Source organism: Littorina saxatilis, linkage group LG3 (assembly GCF_037325665.1).
Source record: "Littorina saxatilis isolate snail1 linkage group LG3, US_GU_Lsax_2.0, whole genome shotgun sequence".
NCBI classification, from domain to species: Eukaryota; Metazoa; Mollusca; class Gastropoda; order Littorinimorpha; family Littorinidae; genus Littorina; species Littorina saxatilis.
The window spans coordinates 23,833,456-23,857,027 of NC_090247.1; the positions used below are offsets into that span (position 1 = coordinate 23,833,456).

Sequence of the window (23,572 nt, forward strand, 5' to 3'; positions counted from 1 at the left end):
GTCGTGGGTTCGAACCCCGGCCGGGTCATACCTAAGACTTTAAAATTGGCAATCTAGTGGCTGCTCCGCCTTGCGTCTGGCATTATGGGGTTAGTGCTAGGACTGGTTGGTCCGGTGTCAGAATAATGTGACTGGGTGAGACATGAAGCCTGTGCTACGACTTCTGTCTTGTGTGTGGCGCACGTTATATGTCAGAGCAGCACCGCCCTGATATGGCCCTTCGTGGTCGGCTTGGCGTTAAGCAAACAAACAACAACTACTACTGACCCCCTAACCCATTTTGACAACAATCATGCTTCTAGTAGTTTACGCCGCGTGAGAAGAAGGATAATTAAAAGGGACATGACATTGTAAAGAGAATGGTTTATTTTATGTTAGTTCAAGGATTATTTAGGAGAGAAATAAAAGAAAAGGAAGCATATGAAGCCCTTATTTATAAGGTAGGCCTAATATAAATAGAGTATGGGGTATCAGACCGTATTTTGCACAAGAATCATCACCAATGAATGAATGAGTATAGAATTGAAAAGAAAACAATTTCTGTTTTTACCTACCTGATTTTAATCAGTCCTTTATCAATGCTGTTTATCTTTTGAATTTGGGACACATCAGATCTACTTCCTGTTCTCATATACTCCAGCCTTACAAAAATAAATACTCAACGTGACAAACAGCTATTTAATTGGTGAGGGCCGCGAAGAGGGTCAGATCAGTGGGTCGCGTGTAACACTTTTCTAGAACCAAAGGAAACCTGTTTTTTTGGAAACGCTGCTTGTTATTTTGGCTATTGTAGCGTCTCATAAATAAATCAGTCAGCACTTATCTAACAAGGCCGATCGAGATATGTAGGCCTACTCATCTGGTTTAGTCAAGAAAGATAATGCGTAAACCACGACCGAGACGAATGGGGCAACGATTACGTCCCTTGAACTGTCATTGCTGGGATGGACATGGGTGGTTGAATTATTTTTCACACTTTGTTTTCTTTATTTTCTTCTTCTCCTTCTCATTTTTTGTTTTTTTGTTGTTGTTGCTGTTGTTGTTGCGTTGTTTCTCCTTACTTTCCTGTTTTACTTTCCTCCCGTTTCAACTTCATACGGTGTGGTGCGCTTTCTTTCGCCGCATTAGTGTATTTTGTTCGTCAGCGAATGTCGTACAAGGTTTGTTATTATATGAATGAACATAATTTTGAAGTCAAAATGTTGCAGTCTGTGCCATTCCCGACCCAACCCTGTCGAATGAATACTTTACCAACTGTGTGACTTTTTCCGACCACTGTGTTGTCGTTCTTGTTTAACGACATCCGAGCACCTTGGTGACGTAAATAGACTGCCGTAAACACATTCCGTTGTCATCATGGCGGACACGCTGAGGCGTGAATGAGGTTGTCTGCACGACTAGAGGCAGTGTTGTAAGAAAACATCAAGAACTATCAACCAGGTACTAGAATGAAGCTACTAGGTGGTGACTGTGTTGGTTTCCGATCGTGTAATTCGTCCTGAATTTGAACAAGAACTGTAATGTCCGACTGTATCGATAGATTTTCCCAATGATCTGCATTCCATGCCCCGGAGACAGTGAGATCTGACGTCGATAGGACCCAAGCTTATACATGTTTAGCCTCATGGGGAACTGCATATCTACAATCAGACAGCGCCGGCAGACCAAGAAGTAAGCAGCTGACTTTTTAATTTCGACGAGCAATCGATCTCATCTCTCTCTCTCTCTCTCTCTCTCTCTCTCTCTCTCTCTCTCTCTCTCTCTGTATACACTCCAGATTGTTTTTGCTTTGATTGGTTTGAACATTATGAATTCACAATTAAATTGCATACAACATTACTATTTCATCTCTAAGCCCACATTTAAAAGTTGATCCTTTGTGCTCTTTTGTTACATATTATTACACAGCTAATAAAACATGGATGAAAATTAACCGAACCTACACACACACGCACACACACACACACACACACACACACACACACACACACACACACACACACACACACACACACACACACCAGTTATGGAGGAGCACCAAATTCCAACTGTGTGTTTACAGGGTATAAGCTCTCTTTGGTACTAATAATATTGTCGTAGGCCGAGTTAAACTCTTAAAAATGTGTAAATCAGACTTTCAAGGCAAGTTTCCTTGGCGTACTTGATACAGGAAATTAGCCAAGTTTGTTTGGTGCTTGCGGGGAAGTGTGTTGTTGGTGTGTGATACATGTGTTTATTGATTTCCAGGCCACTGACCCTGGCTCTGCTTGGGGTGGACAATGCTGGAAAAACAACCGCATCGTTCAGCTTTGCTGGGGGTGAGTTGCTGACCAACACTATTTATAAGCAAGACATCATCAAAAACTTTTCCTTTATAAATACGGCTGTGTGTGTGTGTGTGTGAATGTTGTAACGGTTGGGGGTGAGGAGGCTGAGGGAGGTAAAACTGTTCGACTTAGGAATTGCATGTATCATTTGAACATTATGCTTTACTCACATTGCAGATGATCTTTTTTTGCTTGTAATAAGTTAAAAGTTTGAAAACTGTTAGCTGGTCAATTCTCGTACTTCTTCTTCTTCAGCGTTCATGGGCTGCTACCCTCATGTGCACACATGTTTTGCAAGAGAAGGGTTTTACGTGTGTGACCCTTTTTCCCCACCATTTTGGCAGCCATACTCCTTTTTCGGGGGGTGCATGCTGCATATTTTTGTGTTTCTATCACTTACTGACGTGGATTACAGGATTTTTTCCTTGCATACTTGTTCTTGTGTTTGCATGTACACAAAGAGGGACATTCGGCACAAGTTAGCTAGGTGGATTAGAAAAATCTTAACCAACCATTCGCAACTGGGATTCTAACCCTGAACCTTCCGTGCAGAACGCTGATGCCTTATCCCCTTGATGGCAAGGCAGAATTTATTTAAATATTCAATAAATAAAAAAAATACTATCGTACAAGGTGAAACAATTACACCAAAGCTGAGAAAATGGTCTCGAAACTTATTGCTGCAATTCAAAGGTCAAATACAAAGGTTGTTTCCGTTGTCAGAGGATGGATTTTGTTCATGTTGGCAAAACAACTATCCCATACGTATTGTGGCAGTCACTGAGTCAGGTTAACCATTCCAGTATTTGGCCTGTTATGTGTATTTCAATAATAATACTGTTCTGTTTCAAGTACCTTTTCGTGCTGGCAGTACACAGCACACAGTCACAGTGTCATTCTGTTTCTTTTACAGAGCCCATTGACCCTGACGTGGCCCCAACCATTGGCTTCCGAAATGTCAAGTTCACTTTTGACAAGTATGACATCACGCTGTACGACATCGGTGGTGGGAAGAACATCCGGCCGGTGTGGAAGAACTATTTCCCGGAGGTGTACGGAGTCATCTACATGGTGGACTCCAGCACAGCCGAGCGTATGGACGAGGTCAGGGAGACATTCAGGGAAAGCCTGGAGCACCCTCATGTGTCGGGCAAGCCCGTCTTGTTGTGAGTTGTTCTGCTTATTTCGTCTTTTTCTGCAGTTTTGTGGCAGAAACATTAAGAATGAGGCAGTGTTTTGAGTTGTTTGCTTGCGTTATCTGCACAGACAGTTTTGTTGTTGGAAAATGAATGAAGAATAATGAAGTTCATAGAGTTTACTGCACCACTGTTTGCTTGCTACGTAACCCCTTGTGGCAGTAACATACCAGATAGAATGAGGAAGTGTACAAAACAGTAAACCAGCACTGTATCACATCAACTTTGCAGCATGGCATAGTTGTTTAACTGATAGAGTGGACTGGGTATGCAATTCATGTGAATATAGGGAATTGTATCAACATTGCATGCTGCACTGTTGGTGTAAGTATCACCTAGACGTGAGTGCAATATCTTTGAAGCGATTAGAAGCATTAACCTGGCAATGCTATTTATTTTCTCCATGATACACATGCATCACGCAGTTTCTTTAATGACACTGACATTCCAAGTTTTGTATCGTTAGGGATGGTTGTTCCCTTTCGTGAATTGTTATACTCTCTTGTCATTTCTCTCCAGCAACAGTTGCAAAAAATGAATTAAGTCTTTGAACTAAATCACTCATTGATGGAGTTTGTGTGTGTGTGTGTGATCAGACTGGCAAACAAGCAGGACAAGGCGGACGCCCTGGACGAGGTTGACATCTGTGAACAGCTCAACCTGGAGTCCGTGGTCAACACCAACAAGTGTCCCTGTCGCATTGTGAGTTGACCGCACCACTTAATCTGTGTTTCCATATAGTGACTCGACTGCAGTGCAGTAGTGACAAGACGTGGCGGCAGCAGCAAAACTGATCACAACAGTAGAAACAAAGAACGCGTACGTGTATCCAAATACGCGACGTGCCGAGCGACGGTTCCACGGCAAGATTTTGTTTCACTCTATGGAACAAACAAAATTTGCTGCCGCATGCATTCACACCAAAGGTGGGCGCAGACTTAGTCTTTCCAAATATTGGAAGACCCCCCAACCAGATTTACAGTCTATTTTGACTTTTTATTTCTCCGTAAGATAGTCATGTATTCCCTGAACTGCACATTGTCAGTGAAATTCGCCTGCTGCCAGCCTTTTCATCGCTGCCACCATCACGTCACTGTATGGAAACAATAGAGACATCCAGATTTGCCTTCGTCAAAAGTTCGTGAGTTCCGATCTTCGCGAGTTTGTTGAAGTGGTGACGTCACAATCCCGTCACGGTCACCACATTCCAATTTCGGTCCAGATCTACGCGAAGTTCTTCATGCGCGTTCGTCTGTTTTTCGAAACAGTGATGACGAGTAGTGTTGTATATGACGAGTCTTTTTTATCGGAATATTCCAGACATCTAAATATGCTGGGTACACAAGCAACACTGAGAAAAAAATTCTGAAAGGCGAACCACACGCGGCACTGGCACACGGTAGGATATGTCGCCCGTCGACTCAAGTTCTGAGTTTTGTGTGGGTATCCGTGTTCATGCACTAGGCCTCCAAAATGAACAGTTTACAGATGCACAGTCCACAGAAGCGTCATAAAGATATTAAACTTTAACACTGCGCACATTAAACATATTTTTAACATTATGAAAAGGACTAAAAGTACTCACGAAGATTGCTAATTGAGGTTCGTCAAACACACCTTTTTCACCACGCAGATCCCGGTCTTCGGCAAGCAGTGGTGGGCGCGAAAAACCAAGCGCATGCGCATTGAGGCACAAAGTTAAAAATAGAGAGGAAATCCCCACCACCGACGAATGTTCGTCTGACGAAGGTTGAATCTGGATGTCCCTAATAGCTTTACACATACAGTGGATCCGCCTTCTAAGACCCTCCAATTTAAGACACCCCCCCCCCCCCCCCCCCTTTTTGGCTCACGTAAGTGTAGCCTATGCGATCGTAACTTTGTCTGTCTGTGCGTTTGTGCGTGTGTGTTTGTGCGTGTGTATGTCTGTGGTAGAAACTTTAACATTTCGTCATTTGAAGACGTCACATTATGACGTAAGAGGGTTAGACGTCACGCGAAGGAATTACTGAAAGTCTCGGTCATTGTTATTTTGAGCGGGCCGAGACTAGTTGGCAGTCGTGTCCCTGTAAGTAGGCTACATGCAGACAGACAGATCTAGATCAAGTGTCTCGCTTTCTTGCACAGTGTCACCTATACTTACTGTGTGTGTGTGTATGTGACGGAGTGATTGAGTTTGTGTTACTGTTTGTCGATTTCTTACGTGAGCCTTGAAGGCTTCACCTCTTGTTAAAACCCTGTTTTCTCTGATTTTCTGTTCATTACCATTGTAAATTCATCCCAATTTTAAGACTCCCTTCTTTTGAAATTTCTCAGATGCAACCTGTGCGTTAGTTTACGTACTTGTGTTTCGGGTCATGTGTATAGTGTTCTAACTCTAGCATGAGGGAACAGGTGAACATTGACAGCTTTTGTATCTATAAATCTGCCAGGACATATGCATAGCGTTGCAAGGCACAGGGTAATTACCTGTACAGGTATTGTCTCACCTTTCAGGACACCTGCACAGCGTTGCGGGGCACAGGGAAGAAGATGGATCCGCGCATGAAGGAGGGACTGCGGTGGCTGCTGGGGGTGGTGGAGAAACAGTGGGCCCAGCTCAAGATAAGGGTGGACAGCGATGTCAAGGCTGTTGACCAACAGCGCAAGGAGGAGGCTGCTGCTAGGAGGGAGAGAGTGCGCAAACAGCGAGAAGATAGGTGTGCTATATGTGCTGTGTCTGATTAGGATTTAAAGGGGGAGGGGCTAGGAGGGAGAGAGTGCGCAAACAGCGCGAAGTGACGTGTGTTATGTGTGCTGTGTCTGATTGGGAGGGGTAAGAAGCCAGGTGCATTGTGCGTGTGAATGAAAGGGAGGGATGTGTATAAAATGTCAAGGCAAGCGAGAATCTTAATCAAGATGAGGCAGAGCGCTATTGTAAGGTCTGAGAAAATTTCTCTTGTTGTACATGTTGAATGCATTTAGAGCGCTTACTGTCCTTTGTATCTCAGCTCTGGAAGCCCGGTGTTAATGTGTAATTGTGTGCTGAGTCTGAGTTAGAGAAGTTAGACAGGAGATAACTGTGTGTGTGTGTTGCAGGGAGAAGGCAGAAGAGGAGGAGAGACAGAGACTGGGGATAGAGAAGAGAGACAGTGACGAGGATGAAATGCTGGACGGAGATCCGTTCAGACCCCTGAACCTGAACCAGCTGAAGAAAAAGGTGGGTGTCAGAGGACGTTGACCGTGAACGAGTTATTCCCTGCATACAGTTTGTTCAGTTCTCTTTGTGCTGTGTTTCTCTCAGCTCATAGCTGTTCTTTTCAAAGTTTGGCTCTTTTGCATTCTTTGTTTGAATTGAATTTTCCCGTAGTAACATTAACATGAGACCTGTATTGCCACCAGACAGCGGCCAGTGATTTGCTGTGATTTCATTCGTTAGACGTTGAGATGCAAGATCGAGTGTAGATCATCGCAGCGACACGCTAAACTGGAATGGCATCAAACAGGGTCAATTAAGTTACTGGGCAATAGACTATTTTTGGAAATAACTCTGTCAGGTTTATATGGGTTGTGAAAGAGTGAATACCTTTGCTTTTTCTCCGACAACTAACTTCACTTATTTGCTCCTGTCCCGGGCGGGGATGTAGCTCAGTCGGTAGTGCGCTGGATTTGTATCCAGTTGGCCGCTGTCAGCGTGAGTTCGTCCCCACGTTCGGCGAGAGATTTATTTCTCAGAGTCAACTTTGTGTGCAGACTCTCCTCGGTGTCCGAACACCCCCGTGTGTACACGCAAGCACAAGACCAAGTGCGCACGAAAAAGATCCTGTAATCCATGTCAGAGTTCGGTGGGTTATAGAAACACGAAAATACCCTGCATGCTTCCTCCGAAAACGGCATATGGCTGCCTAAATGGCGAGGTAAAAAACGGTCATACACGTAAAATTCCACTCGTGCAAAAAACACGAGTGTACGTGGGAGTTTCAGCCCACGAACGCAGAAGAAGAAGCTCCTGTCCACGTGTTCCTGACATACCCCTCGCTGGTGGTTGGCCCCTCCAATGTTTGTCAGAGTAAAACGCAAGGGTATTCACTCTTTCACAACCCATACAATCCTGACGAGTTGTTTTCGGAATCATCTATTGTGAAGATGATGGCCTTCCTTGCGGAAGATTCAGGGTTCCATTCCCGGCTGAACCTGGTGGGATTTGGGTAGAGATTGTTCCCAAAAGAAAAGTGTTTGAAAGTTTGTAAGTTTGTGAAAACATGGATTATTGATACCTGTGACTTACTTGACTTGACTTATTCCTGTAGACTCCCTGTGGAGCATAGGGCCGCAGGGCTGTTGTTGGTTTGTTTTTGTTGCGGTTTCTGTAGCAAGTTGGTTTTTTGGCGGGGTGGAGTTGCTAACCCCACGCCCAACCCTCCTCCTTTATCCGGGCTTGGGACCGGCTGAAAGACTTTTAGGGTGCATCCAGGCGGAGTTATTGATACCTGTAGTGTATATAAGGGGGTATGGTTTGGGTTTGAGCGCCTATCACTGTGTGTGGGGAGTGGCTTGCGGTGACTGCTGTACCCTGTATCTTTGTCAGACTTTGCCGTGGCAGTGTGACCTAATCTTGTGTAGCACTGTTTGATAATGGGGTGCGGTGGATTTCAGTCACACTAATGTTTATCACAGCTTTGATTGCGTTTCGTCACAAGTGGATGAAATACTACAAGTAGATAACATTGTTCATTGGCTCTATCGACGCCCGTTTTTAACCACTTGCTTCCCTTTATAAGATAAACTGTCCATAGATCGTCGTTCTCCCGAACTAACTCCTTAGTATGTCATCGAGAATAGAGGATTTTGGGACATCCTTTCATGCGCCTTTCGGCGATTGTTCAATGCATTTCGTATCAATAATGTCGGTCTCGCTTGAAATTATCGCTACTTGATATTGCTTTCCAAACTTATACGAAGTGACCGGGAGCGTAGGGTCAGTTACTGAACTAGCCCCGAACAGTGAGATATGGAGAACAGTACACAAATACGAATGGAGAGACTCGGAAACTTGAGTCACCGAGTCGTCGTCATGCTCGAGAACTCAAGTGTAATATTTGAAGTTAAAATCTCCCTACAGTGCGACAAAATAGCTCAGTCGGTAGAGTCCTCGATTGATGGTGCGCTAGTCCTTACTTTTGTGGTCCCAGGTTCGATTCGCTTCAAAGGCAATTTTATCAATAATTTTTTTCTGAACTCGTAATTCTTGGTTGTTTTTTTTGTTTGCTTCATTCCAAACGGTTTTCAACTTTTTCTTGTTTTCTTAACCCTATATACTTGTATTTTTTTCATTTTGATTTATCCCAAAGATTTTGAGTCGTGTATTGAAAATCGAATATAGTGCATGAGTGCCATTGAACAGCTTTCCCACAATCCCGTATTCTATTTTTAGTAATGGATATTCCCAAGGAAAGTTCAAAGGGCATATGTATCATCGCGTGTCGACTGCTGGTAATAGTACTTAGCTGCTTCTATTATGATAGGCTTCTGGTTACTTAAATTTGAACTGCTAGTTTTTGTTGGCATTTCTTCTGAAGCATTTTTTTGTATTAAAAGTTAGTGGCGTCAGTTTATTTAAAAGTACATAACATTGTATCATTATGTGCAAAAGCCTTAAAATCACTTGACAAGTACATAGGTACAAATGTATAATAATATGTAAAGTGAATCGTATGTAAAGTGAAAGGTCATGCATATGGTTTGGAGTTGTGTCTCTGTGTGCAACTTTCTTAAATTTGTGTAATTGAAAGTTAGTGCCATTATATAGGTGTATACAAAATATGCTGTTATTTGTGCAAGCAACTCTAAATTACTTAGCAAGGGTACAGGTATTATAATCAGTGAAGTGAATAGTATGCAGAATATTGCAGAGCTGAGTGTGTTTGTATGTGCGTCTGTGTCAATGTGTTTGGCTTTCCATGACCAGTTCAGTGATAAGGCAGGCTTTCCATGACCAGTTCAGTGATAAGGCAGGCTTTCCATGACCAGTTCAGTGATAAGGCAGGCTTTCCATGACCAGTTCAGTGATAAGGCAGGCTTTCCATGACCAGTTCAGTGATAAGGCAGGCTTTCTACCTTATTCAGCATGGATGTCCGTTGAAATGGTATCCGTTGAACGTCCTGCATCTTTACAGGTTCGAGTCAAACAGGGATCTTAAATTTAAGGTGCAAAAATAACTTGAAGAAAATAGGACTCGGGTTTCGTGGGTATCTCGTTTATTCATTTCATCATTGGCCTTGGTAATCACGCAATCACGCCAGGATGATGTGACCCCTTGACCTTGGTAACCTTGACCTTGACCCTGCAGGAGGAGAAATTAAAGGCGGAGAAGAAGCATCTTAAAGAGCTGGAGCAGGCATCCAAGGTGAAGGACACCAACGGTGAGGCGCTGTTCGCCAAAACTCCTGGCTCCACTAGACTGCAGGGTGGTGGTGTGGGGGAGGGTGACAAAGTCTTCTCCCCAAGGACGCGACCTTCAGCCTTGCCGCCCCTCGAGCCACTGGGGACACCCTTCCTGGAGGAGGGCGAGCAGGGCAAGAAGAAGAAAAAAAAGAAGAACAAGTTCCTTCAGGGCAGGGAAGAAACCGGTACACAACAGACCAGACAGTCCCAGGACAAAACGACGGACGACGATGAGGACATCGTCATGGCAACGCCAAGAAGCCAGCCAGTCTTGTCCGAGTCTGTGGTGGGGAAATCTGTGAGGACGGTGTCCAACATCAAAGTGTCCACCCACGATGACTTCCCCGCTCGCCAGATGCTGGCGGCCGGAATAACGCGCGTCCCACAGTCGCTGGATGGTGGTGAGGGGGAGGCGGAGGTGGACACGCCAAGGACGCGCAAGGTCAAGAAGAAGAAGCTGAGAGACCTGGCGGCCAATCAGAACGGCCAGGCGCGGCCAGTGGGGGCGGGGGATCAGCTGGAGACGATGCCCAGATCTGTACCACGTCTCATGGGCCTTGATGGGGAAGGTGAGTGAATCTCATTCAAACAGATGTCATCAGCTGGTAGTGGTAGTAGAGTTCAACTATTTTTATACTCATTTCGTTCATGGTTTCTAGAGTGATTCCAGGTTTGCTTTCTCTTGTGCAATGCTGTTTGAGTCACACTAACCTCAATTGTACACTTAGTAATGGTGTGATAATTAACCCAGATGCCAGTGTTGTTTCGTTTCTTGATGTTGCTGTGCTTCTGATAGCATACTTACTCATCAATCGTCTGTAAAAAAAAAATAAAAAAAATTTCAGTTAGTTCAACTTTCAAACACTTGTTACAGCCAGCAGTCCATGTTTGTTGATATCATATCTAATAAACAAAGGAAAGTCTCGTAACGCTCTAAATGCATACGACATGTGTAATAGAGTAAGTGAGAGTTATTCTGAACCATTCTCCTGGCACCTGTGAGAATAACAAGCAATGAAATGAACTCTATTACACATGTCCTATGCATTTAAAGTGCTTACTTCCCTTTGTTTATTAGATCTCTAAAACAGCGCTCTGCCTCATTTTGTCAAGATACTTATTGATATCATATTTATAATATACTCTAATTACTGAAAGAACTTCTGTGAATATATGCAAGTTAACTCTGCAGTTCTGTAATATTGATTATGTGTTTAATATCTGAATCAAAAAGAATAAGTAATTTCTTCCTCGGTTGACGTTGAGAGGATTTTTGTTGTGGATATCTGACCTTTCCTTTACAGTCTGTTGAAGTTTGACACTATCAGATTCTCTGTGGTTAGAGCATACAGCAGTTTGGGTGGTTCTAACAACAACAAAATAACCTCACCACATGTTGCTTTTGTTATTGTGGTGTGGTTTTATTTTGTAGACATTGTCGGAACTGCATGCTAAACATTTCTTGTCACATTAACATGTGACATATAGATACTAGTTATTGTCCTGATGATCATTTCAATTTGGGGAACTGCATGTTTGGCCTAGATAAATAGCAGCACTGTAGCCCCTGGCACTTTCTTATAATGTTGAACAAGACACTTTCAGTTTCAGCTGGAAGCAAACATCATGTGATGTGAACTGTTAGCTCAATATTGGTAGAGCACTGAACTTATAAAACTTAGTCCTGACATGTTTCAGGCATTATTAAGACTGAGTTTGTATGTCAGTATGAAAAAAAAGTTGTGTTGAACACATTATTTCCAACATGGAAGAACTGAGTTCTAAAATCTTGATCCAGACTTCCTGACATGCTTCACTTACAGTCCCAGGCTGAGTCGAGTTTCAGATATAGGAGACCTGAGTTGACTTGCTCTTTTGGGTGTAGCAGAACAGAGTGCAAGTGTGTTCGGTTTCAGGCGCAGAAAGTCTTGAGTGTGGACAGAAGAGTGTTGACAGAGGGACTGAGTGTAATGATGTCATGTTTCAGACATCAAGGAGGTAACAGCAGGGGGCGTGGCAGAAGAGTGTTGACAGAGGGACTGAGTGTAATGATGTCATGTTTCAGACATCAAGGAGGTAACAGCAGGGGGCGTGGCAGAAGAGTGTTGACAGAGGGACTGAGTGTAATGACGTCATGTTTCAGACATCAAGGAGGTAACAGCAGGGGGCGTGGCAGGGCAGAAAAAGAAGCGCGGCAAGAAGAATCGGCTGAATCCGAACGACGAGGAGAAGTATGAGTTGTCTCCCCGCACAGTGTTCGCAAGCAGTCCCCAGCACCAGGGTCTCAAGATGACCTCCCGACACTCACAGATGCACAGCAACGTCTCACTTGGCTCAGGTACAGTGTGTTTGTGTGGTGTGTGTGTGCGTGTGTGTGTATGGTTTGTGTGTGTGTGTGTGTGTAGTGTGTGTGTTTGTATGGTGTGTGTGTCAGTTTTAGTGTTATTGTGTCAGTGTGTGTGTCAATGTGTGTGTCGGTTTGTGTGTCGGTGTGTGTGTAATGCCTGACAGCAGTGTGTTATCATCCATAGACCACCTAAGCAGCAAGACATGTGTGCATCAGTGTGTGTGTCAATGTGTGTGTCAGTGTGTGTGTTATGCCTGACAGCAGTGTGCTATGATTGACAGACCACCTAGGCAGCAAGATGTGTGTCAGTGTGTGTGTCAGTGTGTATGCTATACCTGACAGCAGTGTTGTGTTGTGTTGTGATCCACAGACCACCTGGGCAGCAAGATGTGTGTGTTTGTCTGTGTGTGTTAGTGTGTGTGTGTGTGTGTGTGTGTGTGTGTGTGTGTGTGTCAGTGTGTGTGTTATACCTGACAGCAGTGTGTTATGATCCACAGACCACCTGGGCAGCAAGACATGGGGCATGGCGGAGGACCTGCCGGCCGTGGCTGACGACGCCATCGCCTTCAGACAACCCAACTTTGCCAATGATGACGACGCCATTTTGTGATAGAGTTGAGTCTAGACTTGGTGTAGGTGTTGATCCACTGTGCTGATAGACTGCAAGACGCTTCAGATTCCTTCCCCCTCATCTTGATGATCATGCTACACCCTGTCCAGAGCTTTACGGCACATAACAAGATCCCTCCACTTGGACACATACATAGTTCTAAATTCTGGCTAATTTGTTTGCAGATGGAGAATGTTTTGCTGAATCAAGTTTGCAACTGGTACCTGTGTCGATTTGCAAACTTAATTTAGCAAGAATTCCCGCTCTGCGTGGGAAGCAGTGTGACTGTGGTGTTGCCGAGATAAGGATGGTGTTACCCGGTGTAAAAGCCTGGACAGATGTGTGGGGGTTTACATGATGGTTACACGGGAGGGTGTGTTCAAGGGACCAGCTTGCGTCTGCCACATACTGCCACGCTAGGACTGAAGGAGGGGCTGGTCGCTCTCTCCAGTCTTTACCCTCGCAGTGTCACTGAAGGAACATGTCTCCTGTGTCATCCTCTCAACATAACAGTTGGAAGATGTCTCCTGTGTTATTCCTCTCAACATAACAGTTGGAAGATGTCTCCAGTGTCATTCCTCTCAACATAACAGTTGGAAGATGTCTCCTGTGTTATTCCTCTCAACATAACAGTTGGAAGATGTCTCCAATGTTATCCCTCTCAACATAACAGTTGGAAGATATCTCCAGTGTCATCCCTCTCAACATAACAGTTGGAAGATGTCTCCTGTGTTATTCCTCTCAACATAACAGTTGGAAGATGTCTCCAGTGTCATCCCTCGCAACATAACAGTTGGAAGATGTCTCCAGTGTCATCCCTCTCAACATAACAGTTGGAAGATGTCTCCAGTGTCATCCCTCTCAACATAACAGTTGGAAGATGTCTCCTGTGTTATTCCTCTCAACATAACAGTTGGAAGATGTCTCCAGTGTTAACCCTCTCAACATAACAGTTGGAAGATGTCTCCAGTGTCATCCCTCTCAACATAACAGTTGGAAGATATCTCCAGTGTCATCCCTCTCAACATAACAGTTGGAAGATGTCTCCTGTGTTATTCCTCTCAACATAACAGTTGGAAGATGTCTCCAGTGTCATCCCTCTCAACATAACAGTTGGAAGATGTCTCCAGTGTTAACCCTCGCAACATAACAGTTGGAAGATGTCTCCTGTGTTATTCCTCTCAACATAACAGTTGGAAGATGTCTCCAGTGTCATCCCTCTCAACATAACAGTTGGAAGATGTCTCCAGTGTCATCCCTCTCAACATAACAGTTGGAAGATGTCTCCTGTGTTATTCCTCTCAACATAACAGTTGGAAGATGTCTCCAGTGTTAACCCTCGCAACATAACAGTTGGAAGATGTCTCCTGTGTTATTCCTCTCAACATAACAGTTGGAAGATGTCTCCAGTGTTATCCCTCTCAACATAACAGCAGGAAGATGTCTCCAGTGTCATCCCTCTCAACATAACAGCAGGAAGATGTCTCCAATGTTATTTCTCTAAACATTACAGTTGGAAGATGTCTCCAGTGTTATCCCTCTCAACATAACAGTTGGAAAATGTCTCCGGTGTAATATCCCTCTGAACATGATTGCACGAAATTGACTGCCACATTCCAGACTGTGTGTGTAATATATATATAGATATGTATACTTGCTGACGACAGCTGAGTGATAGCTGTGGACTTACTGAAGTGTTGCCCTCTAAATGCGAACCAGTAAAAATGTCATATGTTTCTTTTATGTTGATGATGGCTGAGTGGTTGCTTCACACTGGTGAATGTCGGGTGTGTGTTGGTCACCAAGAACTACACAATGGTTGTATGATTTGGATATCGTCGCTGTAATTCACAAACCTCATATATCTCAATTTTTGAGGTTTTGCAACTAATACAATAGTAAGCTCCCTTATTTGTTTGCCCGTGTGGTGATAAAAGCTTGTAGCTCCAACTGTTTTCTAAAGTGAAGAAAAGTTCTTGAAAAAAAACCTCGTATCTTCATTTGTTTGAAGTGAGCGGCAAAAAAAACCACGCTCAAGTTAAAGTTACTAGGTTTTCGTGCCACACTTGGACAGAAACTATGTCATAATATGAAAGATACGGGCTTCCTGCTGTTGTATTTTTATCACGCATGAAACAAAACTCGTGTATATATATACAAGTTTTGGATGACTCCATTGGATAAAAAGCTCCTATATCTCAATATTTTCTCAGTTGTGTGGAAAATCAAACTGACATTAACACACATTAAGAATGGTATAGCACTGTTTTAAAGAAAAGATCAACCCTTGAATTGAAGTTATATTTGAAGTGGTGATTTTTCAAAACATTTTTTTCGCTTTTCTCAAAACAGCAAAAAAAGAGATACAAGGTTTGTGAAAAAAAGCGATGATATGTTGAACAGCTGGTGAAAACATGCAGCATAAAACTGTGAAATTGATCCAGGTGAAAATTATCTTTATAGCAAATGTACATTCAGTTTCTACATAATGTTGTGATCTGTCTTGTCAGTACAGTACTTTATAGGCGTGTATAATGTGCAGGTTTTTTGTTGTTGGGATTTCTTTTGCTGTATGTAAACTGTGCAGCCTCTGAATTTTTTCAGTTTTTATTCCACGTCCATTTTTATCTGCCTTTGTAACGCATTTACGAGTGACTTGCATTTGATCAGTTTTTACGATTTCACTTGGATTGTTTATCAGTTTTGTTGCGTCTGCTTTTTGTTGCCTTTTGTGTTTGTTTCTTCCTGATGAAGCTTACATAAGCAAACATTCGTACTGTCTTGTGCTGTTCTTGTATCGGTGAGTACAGATATCTTTTGTTTTTTAAGTTCATGTAATGTTATTTCAAGATATCTCATTTCTACTGTAAACCATCACGCATGTCAGCATAGGTGGGTCTAGGCTTTAAGATTAAAAAAATCACTACACTTGGACACATACCTAAAACCAACAACTTGGCTGCTGTGCAGATCAGTGGGAATATTTTGCTGAATTGATTTGTCAGATTGACCTAGTGTGTCAGTTATACATGAAAAGCATGAAATTGCCACTGTGCAGAATAGAGCCAGGTAATCGATTGTTGGTGTGTGTCCCGGTGGAAGGGTGCTCCTCTCGCATGTTAAACTGTGATGCATGTCTCCATGGTGATGATGAGTATGAGGGTGTGCGTGTGAAGGAGGTACCGCTACTAAGCTTGAGGATGGGCCATGGACGTTGTGTGTACGTCACTCTGCCCAGCAGGAATTCTTGATTGTCTTGGTGTACACCTTACGCTCAAAACACTACATTTTTTCTTTGAGTTTACTGTGTAGAATTAACCTTCACTGGATCACGCTTTGGACTACACAGTCCACGGATGATGTGAGTCATGTACGACCCATACTTTCTAAAGAAGGATTAAATTACATATCTTAACCCGACTCACATTTAGCATTAACTTCAGATTAATAGCTTGGACACTGAACTACGCTTCACCCCTAAAGGGGAAGCAACCCCTTAAAAAAGAACGGCCTTGACCCAAACCAAGTTAACAAGAGTCAAGGTCATACCGCTCTCGCGACCTATCACGCGAGACCCACCCGGCGCCATGTTAGAACGTCACTCCTACTTCAGCCTCCGATCAGCTCGGACGTGTTTTCACAGCTACGCTAAAGGCTTTCAGCCTACTACTGTTTTTCAAGCAGTTTTTTCACCCCGTTCTACAGGTCCCTGCCTAAGCAAGATTGGGTGAGCTCTTTCTAATTTGTTCGGCTCCTGTTTGTTTGTGTCTTTCTCCGTTTTGCAGTCTGTTTCGTGTTTACGTTTCTTAGACTGTTTGTTTTCGTCAGCATGGCTGACAAAGAGAGAAAGAAGCCTCAGACTAGGCAAATGGCTGCTGAGTGTTCGCCTAGTAAGGTCACACATAAAGAGACAGGCAAAAGTACTACCGTCTCGGTTCATGATCCAGTTTCGCAAACTACCATGTCCGTTAATATTTCGGACCCCGATAGCCCAGTCATGCCTGTACTGAAAGAAGCTAAAAGTAAGGCTCCTTCAGCCAAGAAGAGACGTAGTGGTAAAGACAAGACTCGTGCGAAAGATGATTTTTCCTCCCTTTTTGAGAAGTTTTCTGTCAATATGAATAACATGTTTGCACAACAACAGCAGTTTGCAGCTGATTTGCATGCTACTCGTAAGGAGTTGCACTCGCTCCCAGCGGGAGTGGGCGGAGTGGCTTCGCTGGCTTACGCTAAGGTTCCGCCTTCATGCACTATCACGTCGGCCGACGTGCACGCAGAGCAGGGTGATTACTTCGTTCAAGGGGCGGTTTCACGCTCTTCAGGTTTGTCAAGTTCACCGGTAGCCAGGTTCTCTGGTGAAAGTGTTCATGTTAGGCCGGAACTAGTAGCCCCCCCGCCACGGCCGGGGGGTGAAAGTACGACTCCCCGGAGGCTATCGCTCTTAGCAAGCGGAACTCGGGGGGTCGACACCGGACAACAAGTTGGGCCGGAACTAGTAGCCCCCCCGCCACGGCCGGGGGGTGAAAGTTCGACTTTCCCAGAGGCTATCGCTCTTAGCAAGCGGAACTCACGGGGGGTCGACACCGGACAACGAGACAGTGTTACTCACAGGCAGACTGGTATGTCTCCGGTGAATGTAAACAAGTCAAAGTCAAGTCAAACAGTTTATTTACCAAATGCAAAGCACAGGATTTTGTTATGGTGTATGCATAAAACTTCACACTCCTTCCACACGCATATATCACAACAACTATGTACAGACAAAGTGTTCAATCTCACTGGGCCCACTACGTGTGCACACCAACCAGACAGTTCAAAACGGACTGGTTGTTCCTTTAGCACCAATCTGACAGGAGCAATCACAGGTTGCATGGACAAAGATAAATGAATTTGCAGCTGATTTGCATGCTACTCGTAAGGAGTTGCACTCGCTCCCAGCGGGAGTGGGCGGAGTGGCTTCCTCCCTCTGGGCAGGATGCTGCTTTCGGGCAGGCTTTGCACGGTTCTTCCGTTTTGCAATCAGCCTCGCCTGTGGTGGATCGTTTTAGTGACGCAGCTAGTCACAGTGATTTTCACGGTCCAGCCACAGCAGATTCGGAGTTCGATGATTCTCACTCACTGTCTGAGGAGGAAGTCGATGTCAAGTTGTCACTCAAACTTAAACCAGCTATGGTTACTGCAGCTCAGGTGTCTGCCAAGTACTTCGCTGAAGGGGTGACAGCTACGACGAGCTTTGCGGCACCACCACCCTCAGCGGTGGGTGATTTCCGCCCTGCCTTAACGGAAGTTCAGGGATATCGTTTTAGCGAGTCTCCTTCTGTTGCTTACGAACTTTCCAAGGTGCTGGCTAGAACTTCGGGTTCTGAGAATAGCTTGCCTGTGGATACTGTGCCTTTACTGACTGCACACGGTCAGGCGCCTGATGCTGCTCAGCCATGGCTTGCCTCAGGCCAGTTACGGAAGGCGAGCACTTCGTTTCATGCACGCAAGTTTACTCTCTCCCGTCGTCACCACAGCCTTATTGAGACTTACGCTTTGCCGAGTGCACCGCTTCCGGTCACTCCGGAGTTGGCGAACCTCAGAGAGGATGTCTATCGTTTTGACAAACCTTGCACTTACTCCGAAGGTGCATTGATTGGTTTGGAGGAGACGGGAAGATACTCGTTGGAACTTGCGTCTCTTTCAGAGACACTTCTTAGATCTCTTTCTCGGTCGATCGCGGTGTCGTTGGATCCTTTCGAATTTCGAAACGACGCTAGCGTGAAAGACGTTCCCATACTCCTGGCCTCTTTGGCTAAGGTTTCAGCCGAACAAATGTCAGTCGCGGCACGGTTGTACGCACATGCGGTTTTCACGCGCAGAGACGCTTTCTTGTCTGGCTCTAGAATTCAAGACAAGTCTACTTTGGACTTGCTCAAGGTCTCTCCTTTCACAGAGGGGTCTTTGCTCGGTCAACCTTCACTTGACGCGCTTGACAAACAAACACAAAACGCTAGGGACTTAGCGATCGCAAAGCTTGCCCAACATGGTCTCGCTAAGCCTCAGGCCAAACAGCAGGGTCCACCTAAAGCGTCTTTCTCTTCTGCTAATCGGGGACGCGGCTCTCAGCATTCACAGTCCTCTTTTAGGGGTAGAGGCAGGGGCGCTCCTTACCCCAAGAAGAAGCCGTCTTTCGGCAATGCTAGGGGGTCGGGTCGAAAACCTAACCCCCAATGACGAGGCCCCGAGCTACTCATCCCCACAGCCCCCACCCTTTTGGTGGCGGGCGGCCCCTCCCGGGCCCTTCACTACTGGTTACAGCATGTAAACAGTCAGTGGATTGTGGGGATAGTACGTTCGGGGTTCAGGCTGCTCTGGAAAGAGCAGAAAGCGCCTCTTACCAGAACACCTCCTGCATTCAAGTTTCCGGCAAAACCAGAGGCAAAGGCCACAATTCAGTCGGAAATCGCTGCTCTTCTTCAAAAGGAAGCAGTGGAAGTTGTTTCAGACCACAACTCCCCGGGTTTTTACGGGAGGATATTCGTAGTCCCAAAGAGTTCGGGAGGGTGGCGTCCAGTCTTAGACCTGTCCCCATTGAACAAATTCCTCCGGGAGATTCGGTTTACCATGGAGACTCCCTTTTCCGTTCGGGAGGCACTCAGACCAGGGGATTGGGCAACATCAATCGATCTGACGGATGCGTATTTTCATATACTCATGCATCCGTCAGATCGAAAGTGGCTCAGATTTCGATGGGCAACAGAGATCTATCAGTTCAGGGCTCTCCCCTTCGGCTTGTCTCTGGCCCCTTGGGTCTTCACAATGGTGACACGACAACTTTGTTCCCTGGTCAGGCAAAAAGGCATTCGTCTGCGTGCATATTTAGACGATTGGCTCGTCCTAAATCAGAGCCAGCAGTCTTGCAGTCTTCACACGCAGGCAGTGTTGGATCAGGCAAACGATCTAGGTTTTCAGATCAACCAGAGCAAATCAGAGCTGATACCGTCTCAAAACTTCACGTACCTAGGGATGACATTCGATACGGTGGCATGGTCAGTCCGTCCCTCCCTGAGAAGAGTCAACAAGCTCCAAGACCTTCTCAGGTCTCTCAGGTCACAGAAGCAGGCCAAGGCCAGGGTCTTGGCGTCGGCCCTAGGACAGATGGAATCTATGGCCACTCTCATTCCGCTGGGGAGAGTTTGCAAAAGGCCGTTTCAGGCTGCACTCAGCTCGGAGTGGAATCCGGCTTACCAGGGCTGGGATGTCTCTGTTCAGATACACAGCTGGATTCGACAGACCACAAATCAGTGGTTGCAAGCAGACTTGTTTCTGGGAGTTCCGATTGTGCTTCCTCCTCCGGAGGTCGACATGTTCACAGATGCGTCTCAGTTAGGCTGGGGTGCTCATCTTGCACAGCTCACGGCCTCGGGGACTTGGCCCGAGAGTCAAGCCCAGTCTCACATAAATGTGTTGGAGTTGGAGGCAGCCTTTTTGGGGCTTCGGAGCTTCTTCCCTGCTGTTGTCGGAAAGCATGTTCGGCTACATACCGACAACACCACGGTAGCGGCTTATGTGAACAAGCAGGGCGGTTCACGGTCGCAAACACTCTCAGTCAGAACTTGTCAGATTCTGCGGTGGTGTGCTCAACATCGGATCACTCTGTCGGCGAAGTTCTTGCCAGGTCGGCTCAACGTTCTAGCCGATGCTCTCAGCCGTTCGTCCAGTGTGTTGCACACGGAGTGGACGATCACCCACCATGCACTTCAGAGATTGTGGGTTCAGGTCGAAAAGCCTGTAGTCGATCTGTTCGCTACGAGGTTTTCCCGGAGACTACCGGTATTTGTCTCCCCGTTTCCCGATCCGGAAGCTTGGAAGACAAACGCTCTGGAGATCAACTGGTCGGATCTCACGGCGTACGCCTTCCCTCCGTTTCAACTGCTGGGCAGGGTACTCAGAAAGGCCGAGATGGAACGCCCGTCTCTCATTCTGGTGGCTCCAATGTGGACAAGCCAACATTGGTTTCCGGACCTGCTTCGTCTCACAGTAGGTCCTCCTATTCCGCTAAACCTAGAGAGGGGAGATCTGCTACAACCACGCACGGGCGTTCTTCACGAGAATCCGCAGGCTCTGCGGCTTCACGCGTGGAGACTGTGAGAAAATCTTTGCGTCGCTCAGGTGCTTCCGAGGGGACTTTGGATCTGGTTCAAAAGGCTCACAGACAGTCTACTAGTTCTGTTTACACATCACACTGGTCTGCATGGGTAGCATGGTGCGCAGATAATGGGGTCGAAGCTACATCCCCTCGGTCAATGCAGGTAGCTAATCATTTGTCTTGGTTGGCCTCCCAAGGCAAATCCCCATCATCTCTTAAGGTCAGGAGATCAGCGATTTCGTCCACCTTAAAGCAATTAGGTCGCACTATTTCCCTGGGTGGGGTCATTGCAAGCGTGTTAAGAGGCGCTGCATTGGATTTTGTTAAGACAAAGACTCCAGTCCCAGCCTGGGATCTGTTTTTAGTTTTGAACTTCTTGAGATCTTCGGATTTTGAACCTTTACATTTGGCAAGTCTCCATAATCTTACACGTAAAGCTCTTCTGCTCACTTTACTGGCTACAGCTAGACGGAGCAGCGAAGTACACGCGCTCTCAGGCCTTCCAAAAGACATCTCTGTTGAGAGTGATGGTTCTATCTCACTTCGTTTTAGACCCGATTTCTTAGCAAAAAATCAAAAGCCTCACCATCCTGCTCCCGTTATCAGGATTCCGTCTTTGTCCACTATACTAGCACCAGGTGACCCTGACATGACAAATTGTCCAGTGCGAACACTTAGCAGCTATTTGTCAAGGACTGCTCCGTTAAGAGCTAAGGAACAGAGACTTCTGTTTATCTCACTCAATACTGCTCGGAACAGGGACCTGTCACGGGTGACTTTGGCTAGGTGGATCGCCACACTCATAAAACAAGCATATGAGTGGTGGCAGAAAGGAAAAGGGGGGGGGCAGTCCGTTCTCCCCATGTCGTCTGCACGTACTCATGAGGCGAGAGCCTGGGCCTCGTCTTTGGCCGTACTACAGTCAGGAAGGCTGTCTGAAGTACTTGACTCTGCGTATTGGGCGTCTGAAGACGTCTTCATAAATTTTTACTTGCGTGACATTGCAAGTACGCGGCAAGATGGGACCAACTCCTTACCGGCTGTGGTAGCCGCAGGACAGGTTCTTCCAAGATCATAGAGTAAGTACCCGCCACCTACATTAGCAATCTGCTAAATGTGAGTCGGGTTAAGATATGTAATTTAATCGAAAATTTTATAAGTAAATTTTGATTTGATTAATATACTTACCCGACTCACATCGTTAATACCCTCCCGCCTACCCCGCTTAGGGTTTCCATAAAAAAGAACAGATCATTTCAGTAGGAGTGACGTTCTAACATGGCGCCGGGTGGGTCTCGCGTGATAGGTCGCGAGAGCGGTATGACCTTGACTCTTGTTAACTTGGTTTGGGTCAAGGCCGTTCTTTTTTAAGGGGTTGCTTCCCCTTTAGGGGTGAAGCGTAGTTCAGTGTCCAAGCTATTAATCTGAAGTTAATGCTAAATGTGAGTCGGGTAAGTATATTAATCAAATCAAAATTTACTTATAAAATTTTCGATTCAACGTAAACAGTATGGGTCGTACACGACCCATGCCATCAGAATAGGGATACACTCTTTACCGTCTCGTTGCAGAGTATGGGTCGTACACGACCCACACCATCCAAATAGTGATAAAAACCGTAAAATGCCTTCTTTAATTCCATATGGGTCGTCCACGACCCGCAACATCCGGACTGTGTAGTTCATATGACGTCATTGTTTATTTGTTTGTTTTCAAAAATAATCCTTTGAAAATTGTTCGATAGGAAGGTTCTATAGTGTTTGAGGATTACATGAATTCAGTCTTAATCAAAAACTCTCAATAGTTTTAGAGATACAGACACTTTTGTGATGCTCTGGGTCATCCACGACCCAGGAAGCACAGTGAAGGTTAAACTGTCATAGAACTGCATAAATAGCTTCCCTTGAAACACTCTGTCCTCATGCAGCATCAAAATGAATGTTGTTGTTGTAGTTTTTGTTGTTATGTGTGTGTGTGTGTGTGTTTTTGTAAGCACACAACATGCAAATTAATTTAACAAACTGCAGGTATCTTTTCTTACTTTTTGCTTGCATTTATTTTTCTCAGCATATCTGTGAGCATCCGTCCACTTCCATATTGGAAGAAAAATTGAATTATATGTACTGACATACGGTATTTTATAGAACTTAATATATAATCTTTGAAGACATAATGTTGGAGAACTATGAATTTTGTAAGTGACCCACATATCGATGTTTTACTGAGACGGGCGCGGTGGCCTAGTGGATAAGATACCGGCCTCCTAATCGTAAGGTCGTGAGTTCAAATCCGCAACGGCCGCCTAAGTGGGTTAAGGGTTGAGACTTTTTCCGATCTCCCAGGTTAACTTGTGTGCAGACCTGCTAGTACATTATCCCGGCCCCTTTGTGTGTACATGCAAGCACAAGACCAAGTGCACACGGAAAAGATCCTGTAATCCATGTCAGAGTTCGGTGGGTTACAGAAACACAAAAATACCCAGCATGCTTCCCCTGAAAGCGGTGTATGGCTGCCTAAATGGCGGGGTAAAAAGAGTC

At 45.2% G+C, this 23,572-nt stretch overlaps 2 protein-coding genes across 3 annotated transcripts; both read left to right on the plus strand.

Annotated features, from left to right (window-relative positions):
• The first annotated feature begins 1,363 nt into the window (after nt 1-1,363).
• LOC138961926 (ADP-ribosylation factor-like protein 13B) lies at nt 1,364-16,300 on the plus strand. 2 transcript variants are annotated; one of them, XM_070333605.1, is made up of 9 exons: nt 1,364-1,671; nt 2,248-2,318; nt 3,241-3,493; nt 4,120-4,225; nt 6,020-6,222; nt 6,602-6,722; nt 9,853-10,516; nt 12,091-12,285; nt 12,792-16,300. In XM_070333605.1, the coding sequence occupies exons 1-9, from the start codon at nt 1,613-1,615 to the stop codon at nt 12,902-12,904; spliced, it is 1,785 nt and encodes a 594-aa protein (XP_070189706.1). In that variant the 5' UTR covers nt 1,364-1,612; the 3' UTR covers nt 12,905-16,300. The 2 variants fall into 2 exon arrangements, with proteins under 2 accessions (XP_070189706.1, XP_070189707.1); XM_070333606.1 differs by lacking the exon at nt 12,792-16,300 and having other exon boundaries at nt 11,935-12,186.
• Nucleotides 16,301-18,073: 1,773 nt separating this feature from the next.
• Nucleotides 18,074-21,037, plus strand: LOC138961137 (uncharacterized). The gene is made up of 2 exons (XM_070332736.1): nt 18,074-18,314; nt 19,614-21,037. The coding sequence occupies exons 1-2, from the start codon at nt 18,074-18,076 to the stop codon at nt 21,035-21,037; spliced, it is 1,665 nt and encodes a 554-aa protein (XP_070188837.1).
• Nucleotides 21,038-23,572: the final 2,535 nt, after the last annotated feature.